The sequence below is a fragment of the Phoca vitulina genome, unplaced genomic scaffold, assembly GCF_004348235.1.
Source record: "Phoca vitulina isolate PV1807 unplaced genomic scaffold, GSC_HSeal_1.0 scaffold32, whole genome shotgun sequence".
Taxonomy (NCBI): domain Eukaryota; kingdom Metazoa; phylum Chordata; class Mammalia; order Carnivora; family Phocidae; genus Phoca; species Phoca vitulina.
In genome coordinates, this window is record NW_022589735.1 from 23,095,703 (window position 1) to 23,118,207 (window position 22,505).

The 22,505-nt window shown below is 39.4% G+C and overlaps 1 protein-coding gene across 2 annotated transcripts in view; it reads right to left on the reverse strand.

Annotated features, from left to right (window-relative positions):
* Window positions 1-1,122: 1,122 nt before the first annotated feature.
* Window positions 1,123-22,505, reverse strand: part of KCNN2 (potassium calcium-activated channel subfamily N member 2) — a 481,118-nt gene continuing 459,735 nt past the window's right edge. For both annotated transcript variants that reach the window (XM_032425402.1, XM_032425403.1), the window contains 4 exons: window positions 12,298-12,425; window positions 8,812-8,820; window positions 5,970-6,039; window positions 1,123-2,935 (listed from right to left, as the gene is read on the reverse strand). In XM_032425402.1, coding sequence (XP_032281293.1) covers window positions 2,645-2,935; window positions 5,970-6,039; window positions 8,812-8,820; window positions 12,298-12,425 — 498 coding nt within the window. In that variant the 3' untranslated portion in view covers window positions 1,123-2,644. The remainder of the gene's footprint in view (window positions 2,936-5,969; window positions 6,040-8,811; window positions 8,821-12,297; window positions 12,426-22,505) is intronic.

Here is a 22,505-nt window from a genome sequence, read left to right on the forward strand (position 1 = left end):
GTATTAAACCTAACCTACAGGTCCCCTGCCCACTCCCAATTCCCATCCTCTCCTTGGAACATAATACCCTCTTTTGGAATATCATTATTGGGTTATTGCTGATGCTTTGGTGTGAAGAGCTCTTGGAAAAGAGTTACCAAGGGAGGAGCAACTGGGGAGAAAACATATTCAATTTCCTAGATCTATTACCTGTTAAACTTGGCTCATCCTTGTTTCTTGATGAGCATGGCATCTTCTTTGTTGTGGCCAACTTGTGACATTGTGCGTAAGTAGGAGAAGTGAAGAAAGTTACTGAGGAAGGAGGGGCTGTTGTAATTCAAAATGATTTGTGGTAGCCCTATGTTCCCATCCTGACTGTCAGGAAACAGGGAGGCCCAGGTATGGTAGGCTGGCAGGTGTAAAAACACTCAATTATCATTAGAAATTTTGACAAAGTACAAATTAGAGCAAGGCCTAGATCCCCACAAAAGAGTAGTCATCTGAGGAGCCCCCAGGGGATTTTGCCTCCTGCTGAAAGGCATATGGGAGGAGACTGTGGTCATGTTGCAGGGAAGTAGGGTTCATTCAGCAACTCGTTGACCATAATGTTGACCCGATTGATGGGTCTTCTGTTCCTCTTTCAAGTTCTGGTTATTTGGTATTTTTTAAAATACAGAAACAAAGGATCATACGCTTTTGTCGAATCATTACCAGTCTTCATCTACTTTGCATAAAGAAGCAGGAAAAGACAGATCAAATTTGGGGGACTGATGACTGCCAACCTACAGGAGCTGCATTTAATCAGGAAGAGGAGGATAAATACAAGGTCATGAAATCTAAAATCTAATTTCTCTTCTCTGTTCTTCAACTATATATTATTCTTTCCCTAGTCTTGTAGTATATTCTGGGATGGTGGTGCTAATTGATCAATAAGAAGATCATTAAACTTAATTATCTGCTATTCTGCTTTTTAGTCACCATAGAGGTATATATAAGAATTTTATAATCTTATATATTTTATATATATATAATCTTATATAAGAATTAACAGTGTCAATTGCCAGAACAAATCAATCATCTTTTCAAAATTTCTCTCTTTCTTATGTCTAGTGTTTGCACCAAATACTGGATCTATTCTTGTATATAACCCAGAATCCATAAAAGAAAATTTTAATTTCATCCATGGAATAGACATCCCCATGAAGGTCGGATTTGAAGTTCATTTAACTCAGCAATATGTTCCCAAAATGGTACTCTAAAAGTTTTTCTTTCACTTATTATTAAAAGACCTTCTAGGCCTCATCCTCACCCTACACAGACACATGTAAGATGTGCGAATGGCTTTTCCAAACAGTATGGTGTAAAATAAAGGGGAAGAGGGCAAAAGCAGATTTTCTGAAAATGTGGAGTAAATTTTAGGTTAGGCCAATCCAAGGTTGAAGAACTGTCTAAATCGTGCCTTACTTTTGTGATGTGTTACCCCTGCTACTGTAGATCAGCTCTTCTGGTAGGCTCTGGAGACCATGAGCAGGTGAGGGAATTCCACACTGCTATCCCCTCTAAGATGGTTCTTCTAAACCCAGTCAATTCTTAAAGTAAATTTGGAAAGAGATGTGCTGGCCACATTTAACCACCCTGTTCCCTTTCCCTGCAACTGACCTTAACCAGCTATGAAACAAGTGTGATAGAACGCATGAAATTGACAAGGTGCCATTTACTTCCTTGTACCAAATACACAAGTAGAGACTAAGAGGGGACCATTTGCCAGGTGATAATGGACATGTTGAGTTAGGCTCATGTATGTCCATTATGCTGTTAGGGACTATGCAAACAGATGCGTGTATGAATACGCATGGAATCCAAACCAAGCGCATCACAGGCCTCCCATAATAAACAAATATAAGGAAAAAGATGAAATAACTGGTTTAGACCAAAAAGTCTTCAATATCAGTTCACAGACAGTAGTGTACCCTGATAACTTTCTTTAAATACATTTCCTGGTAAACTGGGAATAAAATAATTCCAGAAAGCATCTGGTCTATATATATGCTTTGATGTAACAGCTCCACCTTCCAGATAATTTGGAAATAAACGCAATTAGAAACTAGACACTGTAAACTCAACAAGAATAGTAAGCTCCCTGTGTCAAATGGATGTGACTGTAACATTTTGTAATGGGGGAGCATCTTAGTGAATGGAGTACAGGGTGATTGAAAGTCTTCTTCCAACCAGCCAGACTCTGGGTAATGAAAGTTATCAACGTGTATCAGGTGATAACCAGTCATCTTAGCTTGAAAACAATGTGAGAACTGAACCTTTAGAAATGTCAAGTGACCAAACAAGTATGTGCAGAAATTAACTTTTTTTTTTATTATAGATCATATAATGTAGTAGTAAAGTTTGTTTGAAGTGCATGAATAAAAAGTTAGTGAAATTACAGGAGGAACAATCTATATAGCAATAATAGGTGCATTCCTTGTGCATCTGAAAGGAAAAGAAAAAGAGTTTTCACTCATTTTGGCCTAAAACTTAGTGTCAGGTTCCCAGGATTCTGACATCAGAACCCGGATAACGCTGATTAGAACCATAGGGGCTTTACAATAAAAGCTAAAATATTGACCATATGATGGCAAAAAGTCTTATTTTGTGGTTGACTGATTCTCTTCTAGCTACTCTCTGATGAAGTCGGTGGCGCTGTGGAGGAGGACCGCCGTCGCCTGGACGAGGACCGGGACCGCTCGGCATTGTCGTAGCTGACGTGCTTGTCGTAATTCTCCATCTGAGCCTCGATGAAATCTCTCTGCTGTTGCCTGATGGTCTGGCTGATGAGCCCAGGGAGGGCGTGGATGCTGCCAATCAGAGTCTCTAGTTTTGTCTCCACGGTAACGATCCTCTTCTCAAAGTCTTCACTCCGTTCATTTAGGTCGGAAATCATGTCATACATGATGTTCTGGGTCTACAAAACAGGATGGGAGACAGATAAGGAAACCAAGGACTAAGGTTTCAGGACACTGGCCCTGGAAGCAAACTGTCAACTCTCCAAGTCTGAGGGTTGGATTCCTTTTGGTGGCACACAAAGAAATAGGGGCATCAGCTGATGGAGCACTTGACTTTGCAAAGCAGATTTAGTATGTCTGTTCAATGCCAGGATTTAGAAATGTAGGATCTTTGGGGCCCCTGGGTGGCTCAGTCGGTTGAGCCTCCAACTCTTGATTTTGGCTCAGTTTGTGATCTCAGGGTCGTGAGATCAAGCCCCACACCTTGGGCTCTGCACTGGATGGAGAGCCTGCTTAAGATTCTCTCCCTTCCCCCCCACACCCTCCCCCTCCTAAAAATATGTAAGATTTTAGGCCTTAACCTGATCCAGTTGCAGAAAATGTCATACAGGTTTGCTGGTGGTATGCCCCATGATTTTTGGTGGTGTCGAGACAAAGTTGTGATTTAATATTTGTGTAGATTTCTTAATAGCAGTTACAAAAGTTAGCACGTCACATTCGTTTTGCAACATGTAATACTTATTAGGGCAAGGGTAATTTTTAAAATGAAGCAGATTTAAAGAATAATCATAATAGTACACAGAAGGTACTGGACTGTAGCAAAAATTTTGAAGGTGGAATATGAAGGACGTTTAGGACAAACTAATTTAGTCAAGTAATTTAGTAACTTAAAGCAAGAAAAAATTCTGAATCATCTTTTGTGGCCCTAGGTTTCAAATTACAGGCTCTCCGTTGGGTAAAAGCATTTTGAGAGGTAAAAAGTTGGGGGGAGATTAAGTTACCAGTCTACCCTGTTAGCTATGGGTTTATCAGAGCTGAGTGGTTTGAAAGAGGAAAATGTTTTTTGTTCTCTAGCGAATCTTGAAATTGTCTTGATGAGAGGCTTTTCATAACTTGGACTCCCAGTTATGTTTCTGGAGGGAACTGAGAGACCAGGAAGAAGGGAAGGACGGGCACACGAATCTCTTTCCATTGATGCTTTTCCCAAGTTTCAAAACCTTTGTTGAAGCTGTCCATCCCTCTATCTTATTTCCCTCTATTAAATGTGCTCTTACCTGCTTACTAACCTCTTAATGATGATAAATGAACTGATTAAGAGAGTTACTATTCAGGACACAGACACTTAGTTTGAGCTTGGTCATGGAGACAGAGCACATTAACTTTATTTTTTACTACATAGTCTTGAGAATATGGGAGCAACATCCACTCACTCAAAAATACTGAACCCTTATGGCACAACAGCTCTGTAGCTGTAATAGTAAGCATGGTACTCAAGAAATAATTTGAAAGAAATAGCGCAGCACATATCTGTGAGCATCCTGCCTTATAGACAGACTCCTGAAGTGACACTATATAGTGCAGATTTATAATATTAAATTAATTATATATAGTAAAATGTTATATTATTTCCAAGTGGTCTGCTTTATTTACCCAATTTTTTTATCATTTGGCCTTGGAGTGATGTAAGAGTCTGCCCCATCTTTGTTCAAGACGTGTCCATTTGAGAGCCACGTGTGTAAATATTAATTGAGAACATTTTCGAGTCTCATGTGTGCTGCCCATCTTCAATGCACAACATATGCTCTCCTGGGGGTAAGTCATTGAATTCTTCACTTACCTTCTATTTGTAAGGCCTCAAATATTCACTTTTTACATATTTATATTGCATGTGTCACTGATATGCATTAAGACAAATATAATGTCGTTGTGTTATTTCACGAGGCTAGAATAAATAGGTGTAATTTTCCTAGTGATACTGGAGGCTTTATATAAGACAAACAACAGGATATACAGATCCAACTGAGAGTTGCCCCTTTATTTTTTTATTATTTTTTTTAAAGATTTATTTATTTGTTTTGAGAGAGAGCGAGCATGCGCAGGGAGGGGAAGAGGGAGAGAGAGAATCTCCAACAGCCTCCCTGCTGAGTGCAGAGCCCAATGCAGGGCTTGATCTCACAACCCTGAGATTATGACCTGAGCCAGAGTCAAGAGTCCAATGCTTAACCGACTGAGCCACCCAGGTGCCCCTAGAGAGAGTTGCCCCTTTGAAAGCATTCGTGTTAAAAGGTTGAGAACTGGGGCACCTGGGTGGCTCAGTCGTTAAGCGTCCACCTTCGGCTCAGGTCGTGATCCCAGGGTCCTGGGATCGAGCCCCGCATCGGGCTTCCTGCTCCGCGGGAAGCCTGCTTCTCCCTCTCCCACTCCCCCTGCTTGTGTTCCCTCTCTAGCTGTCTTTCTCTCTGTCAAATAAATAAGATCTTAAAAAAAAAAAAAAAAAAAGGTTGAGAACTTCCACATGATGCCTCCTTTGGAATTAGCTCAGGAAAATGGAAGGTTGTCATTGTGGGCAAATATTCATATTTTTAAAGTGGAGTTGACTTGAGAGGAACAAGCAAAAATCAACCAGATAAATCTTGTGAGTGTGACAGAAGAATCAAGGGACCATTAATGTGCTTTGTAAAAAGTACTATGATTTTTTAAATAATGAAAAAAGAATCCTAAATTATAAAAACTGATTCTCTTTTTTTTGGAAAGATGATTCTCATGTTACGATGTAATTTTTTTTTTTTTTAAATTTCAACATTGCAGTCTTCTGAGTGGGCTTAAAATAAATAAAAAAATAATTTTATTGCTGAGTCCTATGTAGCCCTGAACGTCATGGTCAAACCCAGGATGTAGTTCTGTTCTCAAAGGGATGAGACTGAATGACAAATATGAAACCCAACGGTATTGTCTCATATTCCACTTATGTTTCTTACTGTATTTTCAAGCCCCTGTAAGTAGGAAGGCTTTTAGAATGGGGGTTGAATAATTTATGTAGGGAAAGGGCATATGAAGGAAGAGTTTTAGGAAAATTCTGTTAAGTTGGGTTTAGGGTGGTTTATTGGCTTGATGAAGCAAGTTTGGGGTGTCCTCCTCCCAAAGCACGATCAGTTACTATGCAGTGCTTCATTCCAACAGACCTCATCACGAGGGCTGAGACCCCAAGCTTACCTTGGCCAGGTCCACCAAGGTATTGGCTTGGTCATTCAGTTTCCTCTGCTCCATCTTTACACTTCTTAATCTAAAAGACAGAATCTGAAGTCAGAAGGGCTCCTTCCTTTCTACTGCTCTCATACGCCTTCCAAAGAGCATGCATAAAATTGACAAGAGCAAAGAACTGCATGGATAATGCCTTGAATATTTGGGGTCAAGTCCAAACTGGTTATGTATCTGGTACAATGAGAAGCATGCTTCCCCAACACCGCAAAAAAGGAAAGGAGTGAGAGAGAGAGAGAGAGAGAGAGAGAAAGAGATGAGGTGTCCTTAGGACAACTATTTACCAGGGAGTTAAAAGTTGAACGGAGTAAGGCTCATAAGGATTTAACCATATGAGAAAAGTCAAAACATTCCTTAAAATCCCAGTATCGTTTCAAATAGACATAGGAAGAAATAGGCAAAGCGACGACAATTTCATCAATGTTGGAGCAGTGAGCACCTTCCTATGCCTACATGACTAGATACGGGGCATAGCCCTGTTCAGCTGGAGATGGATTGGGTTAGGTATTTGAACCTGATGAAACACAGTGATAAGTGAGATTCTTATTAGCAAAAAGAAAGCTTTTATTCAACCAGCAGCAAGATAACTCAAAACACATAATTCTCTTATTCTTCCTTGTGTTTCCCTTGACTTTTATCTTAAACTGCCATGAATTTGAAGGGAAGCCAGACCATTTCCTTGGGAGAATTTCCCTTAATTTTTTATTGTAGATAAAAGTCAGCGGACAATTAAAATGTCTGACAGATGGGACCACTACTTGTAAAGTTACTTTTAGATACTTTGAAATATCACTGCATATATCTGATTGACAGTCAAACGACCACTGGTTTTTTTTTTTTTTAAATCTTTCTGAATGACAACTCTTACTATTCCTTAACTTATTTACTATAATATTTTAAAAAAATATTTATTCATTGCTTACTCTGTACCAAGAAATGAAGATTTTCCAACAGAAGACAAGTGGTTTATTGTTCTTTAAGCCAACGATTCAGAGCCATGCTCCAGGAGAGGAGCAAGTCTCTCTCAGCTACTTAGTTAAAAAAAAAAAAAAAGTCCCTGCTAACCTTTTTGCCTTGATGACACGTTGTTTGTAAAGTATAGTGTTGATGTTGGAGAGTCATCTTGATAATTTCCCAATTTAAATGAAAGGTAATTACAAAAAAGGGATAAAAAATTCACAGGGCAAGATTTTACTGCCAGGGAGATTTTTGCAACAAATGTTCATGATGCACAGGGATTTTGTTTTGAAACTACGATATCCAATATGTCCCCAAATCTGCTTGACAGTGAAGATAGAGTTCCTTCTGCCAGTATGGGTTTAACTGACACCTGCCTATAACACGATATTTAACCATCCAAAACAGCTTAAGGTTATAACATATCATTGCAAGTCTGTGTTTCTCTATTAGAATGCTTGGAACTCAGTTAATTGGCTCCTTTCTGTGCTATTCTAGAGATGGAATATGTTTAAGTGTAAAAGAAATTTACAAATATGTATTTAAATCTAACACGTCGTTGAGATAGGTTTCTCTAAGTAGTTACAAGGATTACAGTTCTTGTGTCTGCCTTTTAAAAACAAGTCCCTTCCCTCCCCCTGCCAAAAAAAAAAAAAAACCCCTTGAAACATGTGTGGGGTCATTCTACAGAAATGTACTAGAGAAAACAAAGGGGCCAGACATGGACTCCATTCTCCCTGGACCTAATTTGACCTTCAGTTTCTTAATGGAGGAAACGAATAGGGTTAGGTGAGGACAGTGGTTCTGAAGTGCTGGATTTATACCAGCAGAGGTGTTCTAGATGGCCAAGTGACACGCAAACAAGAAGACCTTAAATACTAAACCAGATGGAGAGACAGTTCTCTTTAATTCTCTTCCAATTCATGATTATTACAGGAAAAATGTCTCAGGCTGGTTCTATCCCGTTTTTATCTCCCAACACCTGCTAGTCTCTCCTTTCTGAAAAAAGAGAGAGCAGGATTTCAGCTGAGAGCTTTCTGCAGGCAACGGTCCGTGGCTAGAATTCAACGCCAGTGTTGCAGTTGTTGGCTAATGCTGCCTTTACCTCTCTTTGCTGGGAATGGTTTTTTGGTTTTTTCATTTTGGTTTGTTTTTGTTTTTGTTTTTTAGCCATTTTGTGATAGAGACTTACATCAAGCTTTGTTTTCAGATTTAAGTAATAGGAGAGTCGGCACATGAATGACCCAAGTTTGGGGAACCAGATCAGAAGCCTCCAGCAACTAGTGAGTGCAGGCAAAGTCCTGAGCTTGGCCGGTCCCGCGGAAGGGCCAGAGTGCTGGTCCCTTCGCTGAGGTGAGTACTCTGTCTTCCAAACAGTGAAGCCTAATTTCCTTCTCTTGAATTCCTATATTATGTTTCTGACAGTAGAATTTTGCCCATTTTCTTTTCCACTAATCCGGAAAGCTGACGTAGAGCAGCCTATTCGATTGGAATCCCCTGAGCTACTTGCACTTAAATCATCTTGCCTTGCTGCTTCTGAGACTGCCTGAACCATAGAACTGGCAGAAAAAAAGCCTACTTAAAGCTTCAGCTGTCAGAATAAAAGGTAAAAGGTGTGTGTTTTACTTCCCTTCCCCCCGCCCCCCAAAAGAAGAATAAGGAACATATGTTGACTTCTTCCTTGTGAACTTCACTTATCACAGGAAAAGATCATGATTTTGGATCACATTTCCATAGCAGCAATCAGACTACTAAAATTCACAAATAAAGGATCCACTTGGGTGCATGCAGCCAGTAGAAAATTCTGCAAATGTTGAGGGGAGCGGCTCACACAACTTACTTCCGAGCTCTATTTTCATTTTGTTGAAATAAAAAGACAAAACAAAAGAAAAGAAACTGTAAAATATTCTGGAACAAAATAACAGCGTGGTGTTCAATTGTGCACAGGGGGCTCGATTCATTGGCGGAAAGATCCTGTTAAGGTTCTGCAGGATTTTGGCACAGTGATCACAGAAAAACACTGTTCAATTATATTAGCATCCTTCACTGCTGAGAGACTGCCTCACCCGAAACACAGCGCTTTCTCCAGAACGAAGGTTCAGAAGGAAGAACCTCTACCAGGTCATTATGGCCTCTTTGATACTCGATGTCCAAGTAAACTACAAGACCCATTTTGGTCTAATATGAATGTCATAGGGACAATAGTCTCAACAATGGGATTATAATGTCAGTGTTTCTTGGAGGGGGTACATCTACTCCGAGTTGGGGCTGTTCAGAAGCCTGGCTTTCTGAAAGGTGGGTAATCCAAAAACTCAGCATCAGAGAAATTCTGTTTACTGAATTTCTCGGCTCCAAGACAAGTTCATGTTGATTGCTGGGTGGTCTGTAGTTGAGATAGAAGAATGATACACTTTAAAAGAGTTAATGCTGATACCAGAAAAAGTGCTCAAAGGTCTACAGGCACAGAATGCTTCCTGGCACTAAGTGATGATCCCTAAAGACAGATCTGTTACTGGAAAGAGGACAGAGCCTGGAGAAGCAGGCATCTACTGGAGACTAGGGAGGCCATGTGTCAGGGAGAGACGCTGGGAAGAGGGGAGTCCAGATCGAGCTCCAGAAAAGCTCTCAGGACAAATCAGAGGATGGGAGAGGCCAGCAGAGCTCTAGCCAATGAAATTATAAATCTGTGTCTGAATAGTGGGCAATGGGAGCCTTGCCCTGAAGAATCGAGCCCTGTGTGCTTTCCTGCATGACTTCACTCACTCACTCAAAATGAGAGATTAGGCACGATTAGAATAATCTAGCCAAAACCCAGCCCATATAAATGTCCAGTTGTACTTAATTTTTTTTTTTTTACAAAGTATAAGTACCCTCCCACCTCAAAGGAAATCAGATAACCCCAAGACTAAGTTATAAAACAATTTAGAACATTTGCGTTGCTCGAAGCTGATCTACTTCAGAACTACATTGTTGCTACTGAAGAAACAGAATGAGAAATGTCTGCAAGAAGCAGAAGAATCATGAATGGTTTCCTCTGTTATGCTATCCCAGAGCAGGATTCTGGAAGGCCCATGTAAGCTATACCTTGAACCCCTTAAGAGTGGGTCCGTGCACCTTCTAGAAATCTAACAATTGCTTAGGGGCAATTTTTCAACTTCGCTTCCCCCAATAATTTTTTCTGACATACTATAAAAATTTTCAAACCTGTGGCAAAGTTGAAAAAAATTTACAGTGAATACCCCTAAGCTGCCCCCACCTGCCCCAAGATTGGAGCATGAGTGCATTTTGCGACAAGATAGATAAAAATATAAATACCCACCATTCACATGTGGCTACAAAATTATTACAGAAACCATCAAAGCAGTTTTTCCAATAGTTTTATTATATAAAAACTTATCAATGGCACCCAAGGACACTCACATTTCATTTTCTATTTAATAGGTACATCACACTGACAGAAAGGGTTATAAATATGATCCCAGAGGAAATGGCATGTGTGGTTGCTAGACCCATAGACTGACCACACCTGCCCACACACACAAAGGTAAGTTTTGTGTTTTTTTTTTTAATATACCTGAACAATATAAGTTCGTATTGAAATATTAAAAGTACAAAGGATGATTCTCCACAGTATGGAGAAATCTTGGATGAATGTTGGGTTTCTATGTGGTACACTTGTGGGGGTGTAGGAATGGCCACTCTACCAGGAGAGGGGTACCCGGGGACCCTTGAGGAGGCAGCCTGTCCTCAGAGGTGAAGGCTCAGTGTCTCTCCGGGGACTCGCTCTCTTAGTCTAAACTTTAAGGAATCAAGATGTGGAGGCTCCTAGGGGATGGTATTTGGTTATAAAGGTAGCCGTGATCTCCAGCAAGCAGTTTCTTCTTGGGAGCCAGATCTGATCCGGTGTCCCTCTGTGTTTCCCTTTTACGCATTCCCAGACTTGGACAGAGTATTATCTTAAAATTCTAGCCTTTCCTTACAATGGGATAAAAAGCATAGTTGGGGGCCCAGTGTGACATCCCAGAGCTAAAGGGGAAATGATGTCACTTTGGGGCTGGTGGCAGCAAGAACATGACTAAAGCGCTCTGAGGAGCCATGAGGGCGGGCTCTACTGTACTGTATGTGTGGAGTCTCCATTTTAGATCTCACAGTGCCTGGATTTTATTCTCATTATGGTAGTAATTTCTACACAGAGTCCACATTGTGAGTGCTAGCTATTTAGAAACGCACAGTTGGAGGGAGAAGTGAAAGGGTAGCCCTTGAATGCTGAGTGATTTCCGAGAGACTCTCAGTATAATATATTAGGTATGTGCTACCTGAGGATATACAATAAAAACTCCAGCTTCAGAGCTTTCTGGTCTACCACACTAGGCAGCTCCGAGAAAGACACATCTTGCCATCTAATCAGGATACCCAGTGTGTTGACCTACCTTTCCATGATTCCCCTGGTAGGCTGCATGAGGAAAGCTATTGTTCTGGCCCATCCATGGGACAGATCTGCTCTTCCCCACACAGAAATGGCATGGACTTAAGAGCAAGGCTGTGCAGCCTCAAGATGGATGCCCACATGAATGTACTTACGGTAAGGATGCTGCCAGCCTGAGGGAGAAAAATTGGTGCTTTCAAGTCATTATTGAAACTCACTACAGAGGCATTTGTCCTTTAAAAGTCTATGATGGTTATATACAGTGTTACAACAAAATGGTGTGAAGAACTTCAACAAACTGAATAATGGTGGTCTGGATAAAGTCAGAATAATGGTGGAAGAGTGTAAGGTCTGCAGGCACTATAAAATCTATAATGAACACGGAGTGTATAGAAAATCCCCCAAGTCCTGAGTAAAGACTCATTTAAAAATGCAAGTATTAAATCAAGCGTCTATACTATCTTCATAGAAACATGTTGGCAGGGTGTTAAAAACAAAATCCAGACAGGTCATAAAATAGTTAATGTTTGTCAAGATTTTGCAGTAGATACAAACTAAACATCCTAGAGCAAACTAGATGAATAATTAAGCTATAGTAGGAAATACAATTGCAACTGAAAATATTGTTTCTAAAGAGAGAACCTGAGAAGACATTTTAAAGTTAATACAGTAAATGACGATTCTCCCCCGTAATGAATGATTTTTTTAGTCCTAAAAAGAACTGACAATCTTCTCAGCATTTCATTTGTGGAATTACTAAAATGCCAAATAATGTCTTCTGGGCACAGATATGACAGTGTTTTCTTCTTTCCTCTCTCACGAGAGAAGAATGACCAAGTGTGAGAATTTAGACCCAGAGCTACACAAGCAGGAAGGCAACAAATGAGAAATGGTACTTACTGGTGAATAGCTTGCAAGAATTTTCGTTGATGTTTTCTTACTTTTGCATGATCTATCTTTTTTACTAGCTTTGTATTTTTGTAAATTAGCCATGTTTCCCTGAGTACATTGGCAGCTGCGTTTTTAACCTGTTAAGAAAACAAACAACAAATTCAAATCAAAACCACATTGAGATACCACCTTACACCAGTTAGAATGGCAAAAATGGACAGGGAGAGAAACAACAAATGTTGGAGAGGTTGTGGAGAAAGGGGAACCCTCTTACACTGTTGGTGGGAATGCAAGTTGGTACAGCCACTTTGGAAAACAGTGTGGAGGTTCCTCAAGAAGTTAAAAATAGAGCTACCCTATGACCCAGCAATTGCACTACTGGGTATTTACCCCAAAGACACAGATGTAGTGAAAAGAAGGGCCATATGCACCCCAATGTTCACAGCAGCAATGTCCGCAATAGCCAAACTGTGGAAAGAGCCGAGATGCCCTTCAACAGATGAATGGATAAAGAAGATGTGGTCCATATAACAATGAAATATTACTCAGCCATCAGAAAGGATGAATACCCAACTTTTACATCAACATGGATGGGACTGGAGGAGATTATGCTAAGTGAAGTAAGTCAAGCAGAGAAAGTCAATTATCATATGGTTTCACTTATTTGTGGAACATAAGGAATAGCATGGAGGACATTAGGAGAAGGAAGGGAAAAATGAAGGGCGGGAATTGGAGGGAGAGATGAACCATGAGAGACTATGGACTCTGAGAAACAAACTGAGGGTTTTAGAGAGGAGGGGTGGGTTAGGAGATGGGTTAGCCCGGTGATGGGTATTAAAGAGGGCATGTACTGAATGGAGCACTGGGTGTTACATGCAAACAATGAATCATGGAACACTACATCAAAAACTAATGATGTAATGTATGGTGATTAACATAACATAATAGTAATTAAAAAAAAAAACCCAAAACCAAAAAAAAACTAATGATGTATTGTATGGTGACTAACATAATAAAATTAAAAAAAAAAAAAAAGAAAACAAACGAACACAACTGTTGATAAATTCCAGAGCAGAATCCTTTGCAACGTAGCTGGGGGGGTTCATATTTGTCATCTGAATGATCATGGTAAGTTCTAGCTCATTGAGTAACTGTTTCTCAAAAAAAAAATGTGTCTTGAATCTGAGCCTGTTAAAAAGTACCTGTTTCTGTCTTGGGACCACATTTAAAATGGAATATTAGGGAGGTACTGACCTATTTCTGGGCTAAACTCTACCCCTCAGGAACCTTTTTATTCAACCAGTTTTTTTTTTTTTTTAAAGAAATCAAGAGGAGCTTGTGACCTGTCTGGCAACACTAGGAGGGGAAAAAGGTGCTGATTTCCCCACCCTGTATTGTAATTGTTATCCCCATGTTCTTCATTTCCCTGGAGGAAGGCAAAATGCCAGAAGGCCAAGGTGAATCTTGTCTCTTGCAAGCTTGTTTGGTATTTTTGGCTGCAAAACGACAGGAAGGGCATGTTTCCACTGCTCAGTGTCCAAGCAGCCCTATTCTTCTGCCCTCCTGGGGTGACTTAGCAAACTGTATGCCTGTTAGCATATTTTAATGAACTGACAGAGTCTATGTTGTTGTGATTTTGTTGGTTAATTTAAGTATGCTGCATTTCAAATGGATGAGACAAACCTAAAGGATGTAAGTGTTTCAGTAACACAGCCAAGGCCTAGTGTAGCTGATGGGAGGTGAAAATACTTCCTAGTAATATTCAAGCACTTTCTTTCTTTCTTTTTTTTTTAAATTGTTTATTGTTTTATGTTAATCACCATACATTTCATCATTAGTTTTTGATGTAGTGTTCCATGATTCGTTGTTTGTGTATAATACCCAGTGCTCCATGCAGAACGTGCCCTCTTTAATACCCATCACCAGGCAAGTACTCATGGATCAACTTCTTTGAGTAGGTCATTAATAATTAGCCTAAATGAAACCTTTGGGTCATCATACCTTGCACTATGAGCAAGAAAGCACTTTCTTGATTAGCATCTTCAACAATTCCTGGAACCTGATAAAGGCCAGCCAAGGCCAAGTTTGGCCTCTCCCTTGCTCATAGAGCAAGGTATGATGACCCAGAGGTTTCACTTAGGCTAATTATTAATGACTTACTCTAAGAAGTTGATCCATGAGGCAAAACATGAGAGACTCTTAACTCTAGGAGACAGACTGACGGTTGCTGGAGGGGAGGGGGCTGGAGGGATAGGGTAACTGGGTGATGGGCATTAAGGAGGGCTCTTGATGGAATGAGCATTGGGGGTTGTATGCAACTGATCAATCACTAAATTGGACCTCTGAAACTAATAAAAAAAAAATCCAAAAAAAAAGTTGATCCATTGAATTCTTCTGAGTGATTGAGTGATGGATAAAGGATGTTTCGGGGCGGGGGGCTGGGTAGAGGAAGACAACTTTGTAAGAAAGGCAAAGTGGTGGGGAAGACCGAGCAGTGAACTGGACTTGAGAAATGGTTCTAAGTTCTTGACTTTGGACTAACTAAGTTAGGTCAAGGAGACTAGCTAAACCTCACAGGACTTTAGTTTTCTCTTCTCTACATGAGAAAAGTAGAATTCTTACTAAAGTCTTTTTCAGGTCTTAGTTTTCAATAAGGAAGAGTCTTAGAATTACATTACAACTATGATCACAGGGATGTACATGTATTTTTTCACTTTTAGCACAGAAAGCCTCAGGTTTGGTAGCTGATGGTGAATCCTGTTCATGCTGCTGTAAAGGTTTCTTTCTGAGTGAAATTGAATTGCTAGAACCCACGTTAAGAAAATGACTCGCTTCTTAGAACTGCTTTTAGCAGCGACTTTGGTTTATGATGCACTTCCTCTGGATATTCATCAGACTCTGCACAGAGAGCATTCATTGCAGAAACAGGATTGAAGTATTAGGTGCTGAATGCCAGCAGAGAGTCCAAGAAACATCACCACCGTCCACAGTGAAGTTGAAAGGTGTTCCAGTTAAATTCTTGGCTCTTCATTTTTACAGAAACAGATTTCTCTTCTTTACAGGGGTAGGAGTCGCCTTTGGGAGGGCTTTTCCATCTGATCGTTACATCCATTTCAGAGGTAAGGATGCTGCATAAGTGGCCAAGGGTTGAGGACCTTGCTTTTAAAGGGAAAGGGGTAGGAAGTTACTGGTCAGCACCAGTTGGGGTTGGAATAGGCCCTTCCCCACTAAGAAACAGAAGGGCCAACGAAGGGAGGTCTCAGCTATCTGAACAGCTTTAGCTGCCTGGAAGATGGTAAGGGAACCTGGTAGACGCCCCCTCCTTGATTTTATCAGCTCAAGACACAGAGGAGGAAGCTAGAAAACTTGGTAAAAACAGATGGGACAGTAACACAGCAGTTGAACATAGGAGTGTTTGCAAGAGAACACAACAACTGATTTTGCTTTGGATTCCCATCCATAAACAGCAAATGCCAAATTCCTCAAGTTCTTAAATCTTTAAAAAAGCGATTTGCTGCTTGCCCTCAAGGTATTTTAAATGATTTTTTGTTCTCTTTGGGATGGCGGGGGAATGGCTGAAGGGGAGTAGGGAATCTCAATTTCTGAGATCACTGGGGTGGGTTGACACCCCCAAGGTCTTTGTGGCAGGATTTGTATGCACAAAACGCTCACTGTAGTTGACAGGCTAAAAATGAAAATGATTCCTCATCTGAAAATGAAATCCCTACAGCTGCTTTGAAAAACTATGAGACAGATGCATTTATGTTGAAACGTCCCCTTTTCTAACTCCGTAATAGGTTTTGAAACACAAGAATAAAACTCTGAAGTCATCCCATTTAACTGGTACTTTTCAAGATGGCAGCCACAAGACAAACATCCAAGAGTAGAAACATGCACCCTCTGCCTAGTGATCACATGTGCCTGGGATAAGTAGGTTTTTCCAGCCTCTCTTAGGGCTGAAAGGGACAGGGGACAGTGAGAAGACAGGGTACAAATACAAAGTACCTCAGTGTTCCACAGGTTTGAACAATGGGGAATTGTTACAGGACAGTGATAGCCAATTGGAGAAGGGAAGTAGGTCTATGCATTAGTGATCGTTTAGATGAAAGGGAAGTTGACTTAAAGGGCAAGTTTCTTTTGTTAATGAAGTTAAGAACCCTGCCATACAGTTATCTCGCAATGTAACCCTGGAGCTCCCTCCTGCCCTTCGGGGGCATTTACAGACTCTCAGAGGGCATGGGTGTTGACACTAATCTTTGTGTCCCCTAGCGCAGTGCTTTGGGCATAGGTGGTACTAAATATTTGATACCGTAGTATATACTTTGCATCATAAAAACTTCTAATTATGAACCACAGATACATACTTATCAACCAAAGGACCCTTTGGATAAGAAGGGTATACAGGTTACAGAAGAGACCTATGATCTCACCAGGTGTTCCCTAATTTCCAGTTACTAATTCAACACATTTATTGTCTATCACATGTTAGATACTATGATAGTTGCTAGGGGGAGATCATAGATCTGACCCCCCAAAATCGTAGCTGTAATAATTCTAGTGCCAATTAATGGGCCAAAGCCTCTGTGAAATAGAACTTCTTTCCTGTACATCAAAAAATGAGAGAAAAAAAGGAAAACATGAACATTTGCTCTGCCTGACTTATGCTCAACTCCAATTAAAATCTTTTATCAGAAGCATTTTCACAGGCATATTAATAATCAGGTATTTTGAGAACACAAAAGCCCTAAAAGCAATAATACTATTGAAGGTAATAGTACTTACCCAGATGCCTTAAAAGCATCTTCACAGGTAGAAAGGATATGAAATGTTCTATTGCCGACTTACAGGTAATGATAAAAAAAAAAAAAAAATTAAAGCCACAGGTAGCAAGGTAAACAATATTTTTAAGTGTAACAATATTTGATAAACCACAAAAGCCCTTAAAGCGGATGGACTTTTTTTTTTTTTTTTAAAGATTTTATTTATTTATCTGAGAGAGAGAATGGGAGACAGAGAGCATGAGAGGGGAAGGGTCAGAAGGAGAAGCAGACCCCCTGCTGAGCAGGGAGCCCGATGTGGGACTCGATCCCGGGACTCCAGAATCATGACCTGAGCCGAAGGCAGTTGCTTAACCAACTGAGCCACGCAGGCGCCCCTTAAAGCGGATGGACTTTTAACTGAAACTTTGCTTTGCTCAAACCTAGATAGAGACAGGTTATTAAGCACTGTCTTAAAGGGTACTTTGTTTATATTGTTCCTTTGCTTTTGACTACTGTGATTCTTAAAGAAGAAACCTCCATTTCTTTGTCCTTTTTTCCTCTTGCCTCTCCCTTCAGAGACTTATTTTGGGGCAATGCTTCTCACTCTTTCTGAATTTAAGAGGAAGGCACATAACCTCTGCCTGAAGAAACGAGAGTTCCCTGCCTCTCGTTCTCCCCACGACAGTAAAATGGGTAAAATGTTGCTTCGTATGCTGTGGGTGATGTCTCCGGGATGGCCGGGACAAACGCAGACAAGGCTCGTAAGCCGGAACACCAACACCACGTGCCGCCCAGTTCCCCTCGGCAGCAGGTACGTGGGGCTGGGTGAACTCTGGAGCTTTGGAACAGAGGGAAGGCCCAGTGATGCATTCATTCCGTGTTTTCACCCACTGGGGCTTATGTCACCAAGCACAATGTAAAAGCTCCATAGACGAAATCCTCCAGAATTTCTGTTCACTTGCTAAGAGGCACGTAGGAAACAAAATTATATAACTGCATAATGGTGTTCTTATTATGGATCTTATTGAGAATTCTTAACAGGATTGGAAACACCCACAGTGGACATTAATATGTATAATTATCTTTTGTGGTACATCTAGCTACTTTAAAAATTAGGTCTGGGCTCCCAGAATTGCTTGTTTTCAAGTTTCCTTCTAAAATGGAAGTATGCAGAAGGCCAAACTCCAGGATTTCTTCTTGGCTCAGACATGGATGAAGAGCAATAATATTTCCAAAAGATAGAGCATGGTAAACATGCTGCCTCTGTCAGGTGATAAACTGCAAATCTACGAAATAGCTAGTCCTATCTTCCTAAGCCCCATGACAAGTTACTGCTATTATGCTTTCATTTTGAAAGCATTAGATTATTCTGGGTCCATGTACCTCCTTGGCCATTTTTGAATTGTAGAGTGGCATATAAACTTTTGGAATTACATGGAACAATCTCCCCTAATATATACTGTGCAATGAATAGTGTGTTCTACTTTCAAACATAGTATTTTACGTGGCTAAGGTTGTCAAACAGAGAAACAATTTCTATATGAAATTGTTCCTCTGGAAACTTGGGCACGGTGAATAATTTTTCATGGAAATTGTTCAATGCAGTTAAGAGACACAATGGGAGGCTTGGAAAGTTACATTTCTTCCTGGAAGAAATAATCAATTGTTTAACATTCATACTGCTGCTTCTTTACAAGCCTATTCAGATTTCAGAATGTCTATAATCATTACCCCTGCTGACCATCAGAAAAAAAAAGATTTCTTCTGTGCAGTGTTTCAAGGGATAGTTGCAGTTTTCTCTAGCCATAAATAGCACCCTTGAACTTGTATCTTGAACCTTCCTCTTGGTAACTCTGTATGGCTTTTAGGTCCTTGTTTACTCTTGGTTATATCCCAGAAATCAGTCCTGATCGTTCAGATTTTTGAACTCTTTTTAAATTGTAGTTGACATACAATGGTCCATTAGTTGGGGTGTGGACAACATGGTGACTTAACAATTATCTGTGTGCTCAGCATTACTGCACTTACAATCTGCATGTCACCGTGCAAAGTTGTCACAAGAATACTGACTATATTCCCAATGTTGTACTTGACTTACTCATTTTATAACTGGAAGTTTGTACATCTTAATCCCCTTCAACTATCTTGCCCATCCCCAAACCCCACTCTCCTCTGGCAACTATGGTTGGTTCTGGGTATTTAAAAGCCTGGTTTTGTTTTTTTTTTCTTTTGTTTTTTAAATTTTATTTTAAATCCAGTATAGTTAACATACAGTGTTTTATTAGTTTCAGGTGTACAATACAGTGATTCAACAATTCTATACATTACTCAGTGCTCATCACAATAAATGTACTCTTAATCCCCTTCATCTATGTCACCAATTCCCCACCACCACCTCCCCTCTGGTAACCATCACTTTGTTCTCTATAGTTACGAGTCTGCTTCTTGGTTTATCTCTTTTTTTTCCCCTTTGTTCATTTGTTTCTTAAATTGCACATGAGCGAAAACCATATGGTATTTGTCTTTCTCTGACTTATTTTGCTTAGCATTATACTCTCTAGCTCCATCCATGTTGTTGGAAATGACAAGATTTCATACTTTTTTATGGCTCAGTAATATTCCATATATATTAAAAATATATAAAAATGTATTTAAAAATATATATCACATATTCTTTTTCTTTTTAATTTTATTATGTTAATCACCATACATTACATCATTAGTTTTTGATGTAGTGTTCCATGATACATTGTTTGCGTGTAAAGCCTGGTTTGTTTTGTTTTGTTTCTTTGGTCTGTGTTTCTTTTTAACTTTGTTTATTAATTTTCTTAACTTCCACCTATGAATGAAATCATATGGTACCTTGTGTTTGTCTGACTTATTTCACTTGCTCCATCCATGTTGTCGTAAACTGCAACATTCCATCCTTTTTTATAGCTGAGTAATATTCCATTGTGTATCTATGTATCACATCTTCTGCATCCATTCATCTGATTGAAACTTACATTGCTTCCATATCTTAGCTATTTTAAATAATGCAATAAATATAGGGGTACATATATCTTTTCTAGTGTTTTCATTTTCAATACCCAGATATGAAAGGGCTCAATTGTACAGTATTTCTAGTTTTAATTTTTTTTTAGGCACCCCTCTATGTCATTTTCCATAGTGGCTGTACCAATTTACATTCCCACCAACAGTCCATGAGGGCTCCCTTATTTCTACATTTTCATCAACACTTGTTACATCTTGTCCTTTTGATACTAACCATTTTGATTTGAATTTTCCCGATGCTGAGTGATGTTGAGCATCTTTTCATGTGCCTGTTGGCCATTGGTGTGTCTTCTTTGGAAAATTTCTGTTCAGGCCCTCTAACCATTTTTTAATTGGATTATTTGGGGTTCTTTTGGTATTGCGTTATATTCTTATATATTTTTAATATTAACCCCTTATTGGTATATCACTTGCAAATATATTCTGCCCTTTAGTAATAGATTGCCTTTTTATTTTGTTGGTGGATGATCCTTTTAATGTATTGTTGAATGTGGTTTACTCATATTTTGCTGAGGATTTTTATATCTATGTTCATCAGGAATATTGGTCTGTAGTTTTCTATTTTTTGTAGTGTCTTTCTTTTTGGTTTTGGAATCAAGGTAATGCTAACCTCTAGAATGAATCTGGGAGCATTTCTTCCTCTTCTTTTTGGAATAGTATGAGAAGGGTAAGTGTTAACTCTTCTTTTAATGTTTGGTAGAATTCACCTGTGAAGCCATTTGATTTTGGACATTTGCTGGGAGTTTATTATTATTATGGGTTCAGTTTTATTACTAGTAATTGATGTGTTCAGGTTTCTACTTTCTGATTCAGTCTTGGAAGATTGTCTGTTTCTAGGAATTTATCCATTTCTTCTAGGTTGTCCAATTTGTTGGTGTATACTTTTTTGTAGCAGTCTTTCATAATCCTTTGTATTTTTGTCATGTTGGTTGTTACTTCTCTTTCATTTCTGATTTTATATATTTGTGTCCTTGCTCTTTTTTTGCTTGAGGAGTCTGGTTAAGGGTTTATCAATTTTCTTTGCCTTTTCAATGAACCAGCTCTTAGTGTCATTGATCCTTTCCATGGTTGTTTAGTCTCTATTGATTTTGGCTCTGATTTTTAGTATGTCTTTCCCTCTACTAACCTTGGGCATTATTTGTTCTTTTTCCTAGTTTCTTTAAGTATAAGGTTAGATTACTTGTGATTTTTCTTGTTTCTTGAGGTAGGCCTGTATTGCCATAAATTTCCCTCTAAGAACTGCTTTCGCTACATCTCAAAGATTTTGGACTATTGTGTTTTCATTTTCGTTTGTCTATAGGTATCTTTTTTTAAATTTCCTCTTCAATTTCTTCATAGACCCATTGGCTATTTGGCAGCATGTTGTATAGCCTCCATGTATTTCTTCCAGTAATCTTCTTGTAATTGTTTTCTAGTTTCAGAGCATTGTGGTTGAAAAAGATGCTTGATAAGATTTCAGCCTTCTTAAACTTATTGAGTCTTGCTCTTTGGCCTAATATGTGATCTGTTCTGGAGAGTGTCCCAGGTGTACTTGAAAATCATGGGTATTCTGCTGTTTGGGGATAGAATGTTCTTTATATATCTGTTAGGTCCACCTGGTCTAATGTGTGTTCAAAGCCACTGTTTCCTGGTTGATTCTGTCTGGATAATCTATCCATTGATGTAAGTGGGGTGTTAAAGTCCCCTATTATTATTGTATTACTGTCAACTTCTCCCTTTATGTCTATTAATATTTGCTTATGTATTTAGGTGCTCACATATTGGGTATATAGATATTTATAATTATTATATCCTTCTGTTGGACTGTTCCTCTTATCATTATGTAATTCCCTTCTTTGTCTTTTGGTTTAAAATCTATTTTGTGTGATGTAAGTATTGCTACCCTAGATTTTTTCCCTTTCCATTTGCATGGAATAGCTTTTTCCATCCCTGCACTTTCAGTCTGTATGTGTCCCTATGTCTAAAGCGAGTCTCTTGTAAGCAACATGTAGATGGGTCCTGTTTTTCTATCCATTCAGTTACCCTGTGCCTTTTGATTGGATCATTTAGTCCACTTACATTTAAAGTAATTGTTGACAGGTATTGTACTTATTCCCATTTTCTTTTCTGGTTTTTTTCGTAGTTCTGTTTTTCTTTTCTTGCTCTCTTCTGGTTTGATAGTTTTTGGTAGCTTTATGTTAGGATTCTTTTTATTTTGTGTGTGCCTATTACGGGTTTTCGGCTTATGGTTACAATGAGGTGCATATATTGTCTATTTTAAGTTGATGGTCACTTAAGTTCAAAGGCATTCTAAAAGCACTACCTTTCTAGGGGCGCCTGGGTGGCTCAATCTGTTAAGCATCCGACTCTTGATTTTGGCTCAGATCATGATCTCAGGGTTGTGAGATGGAGCTCCACTTCAGG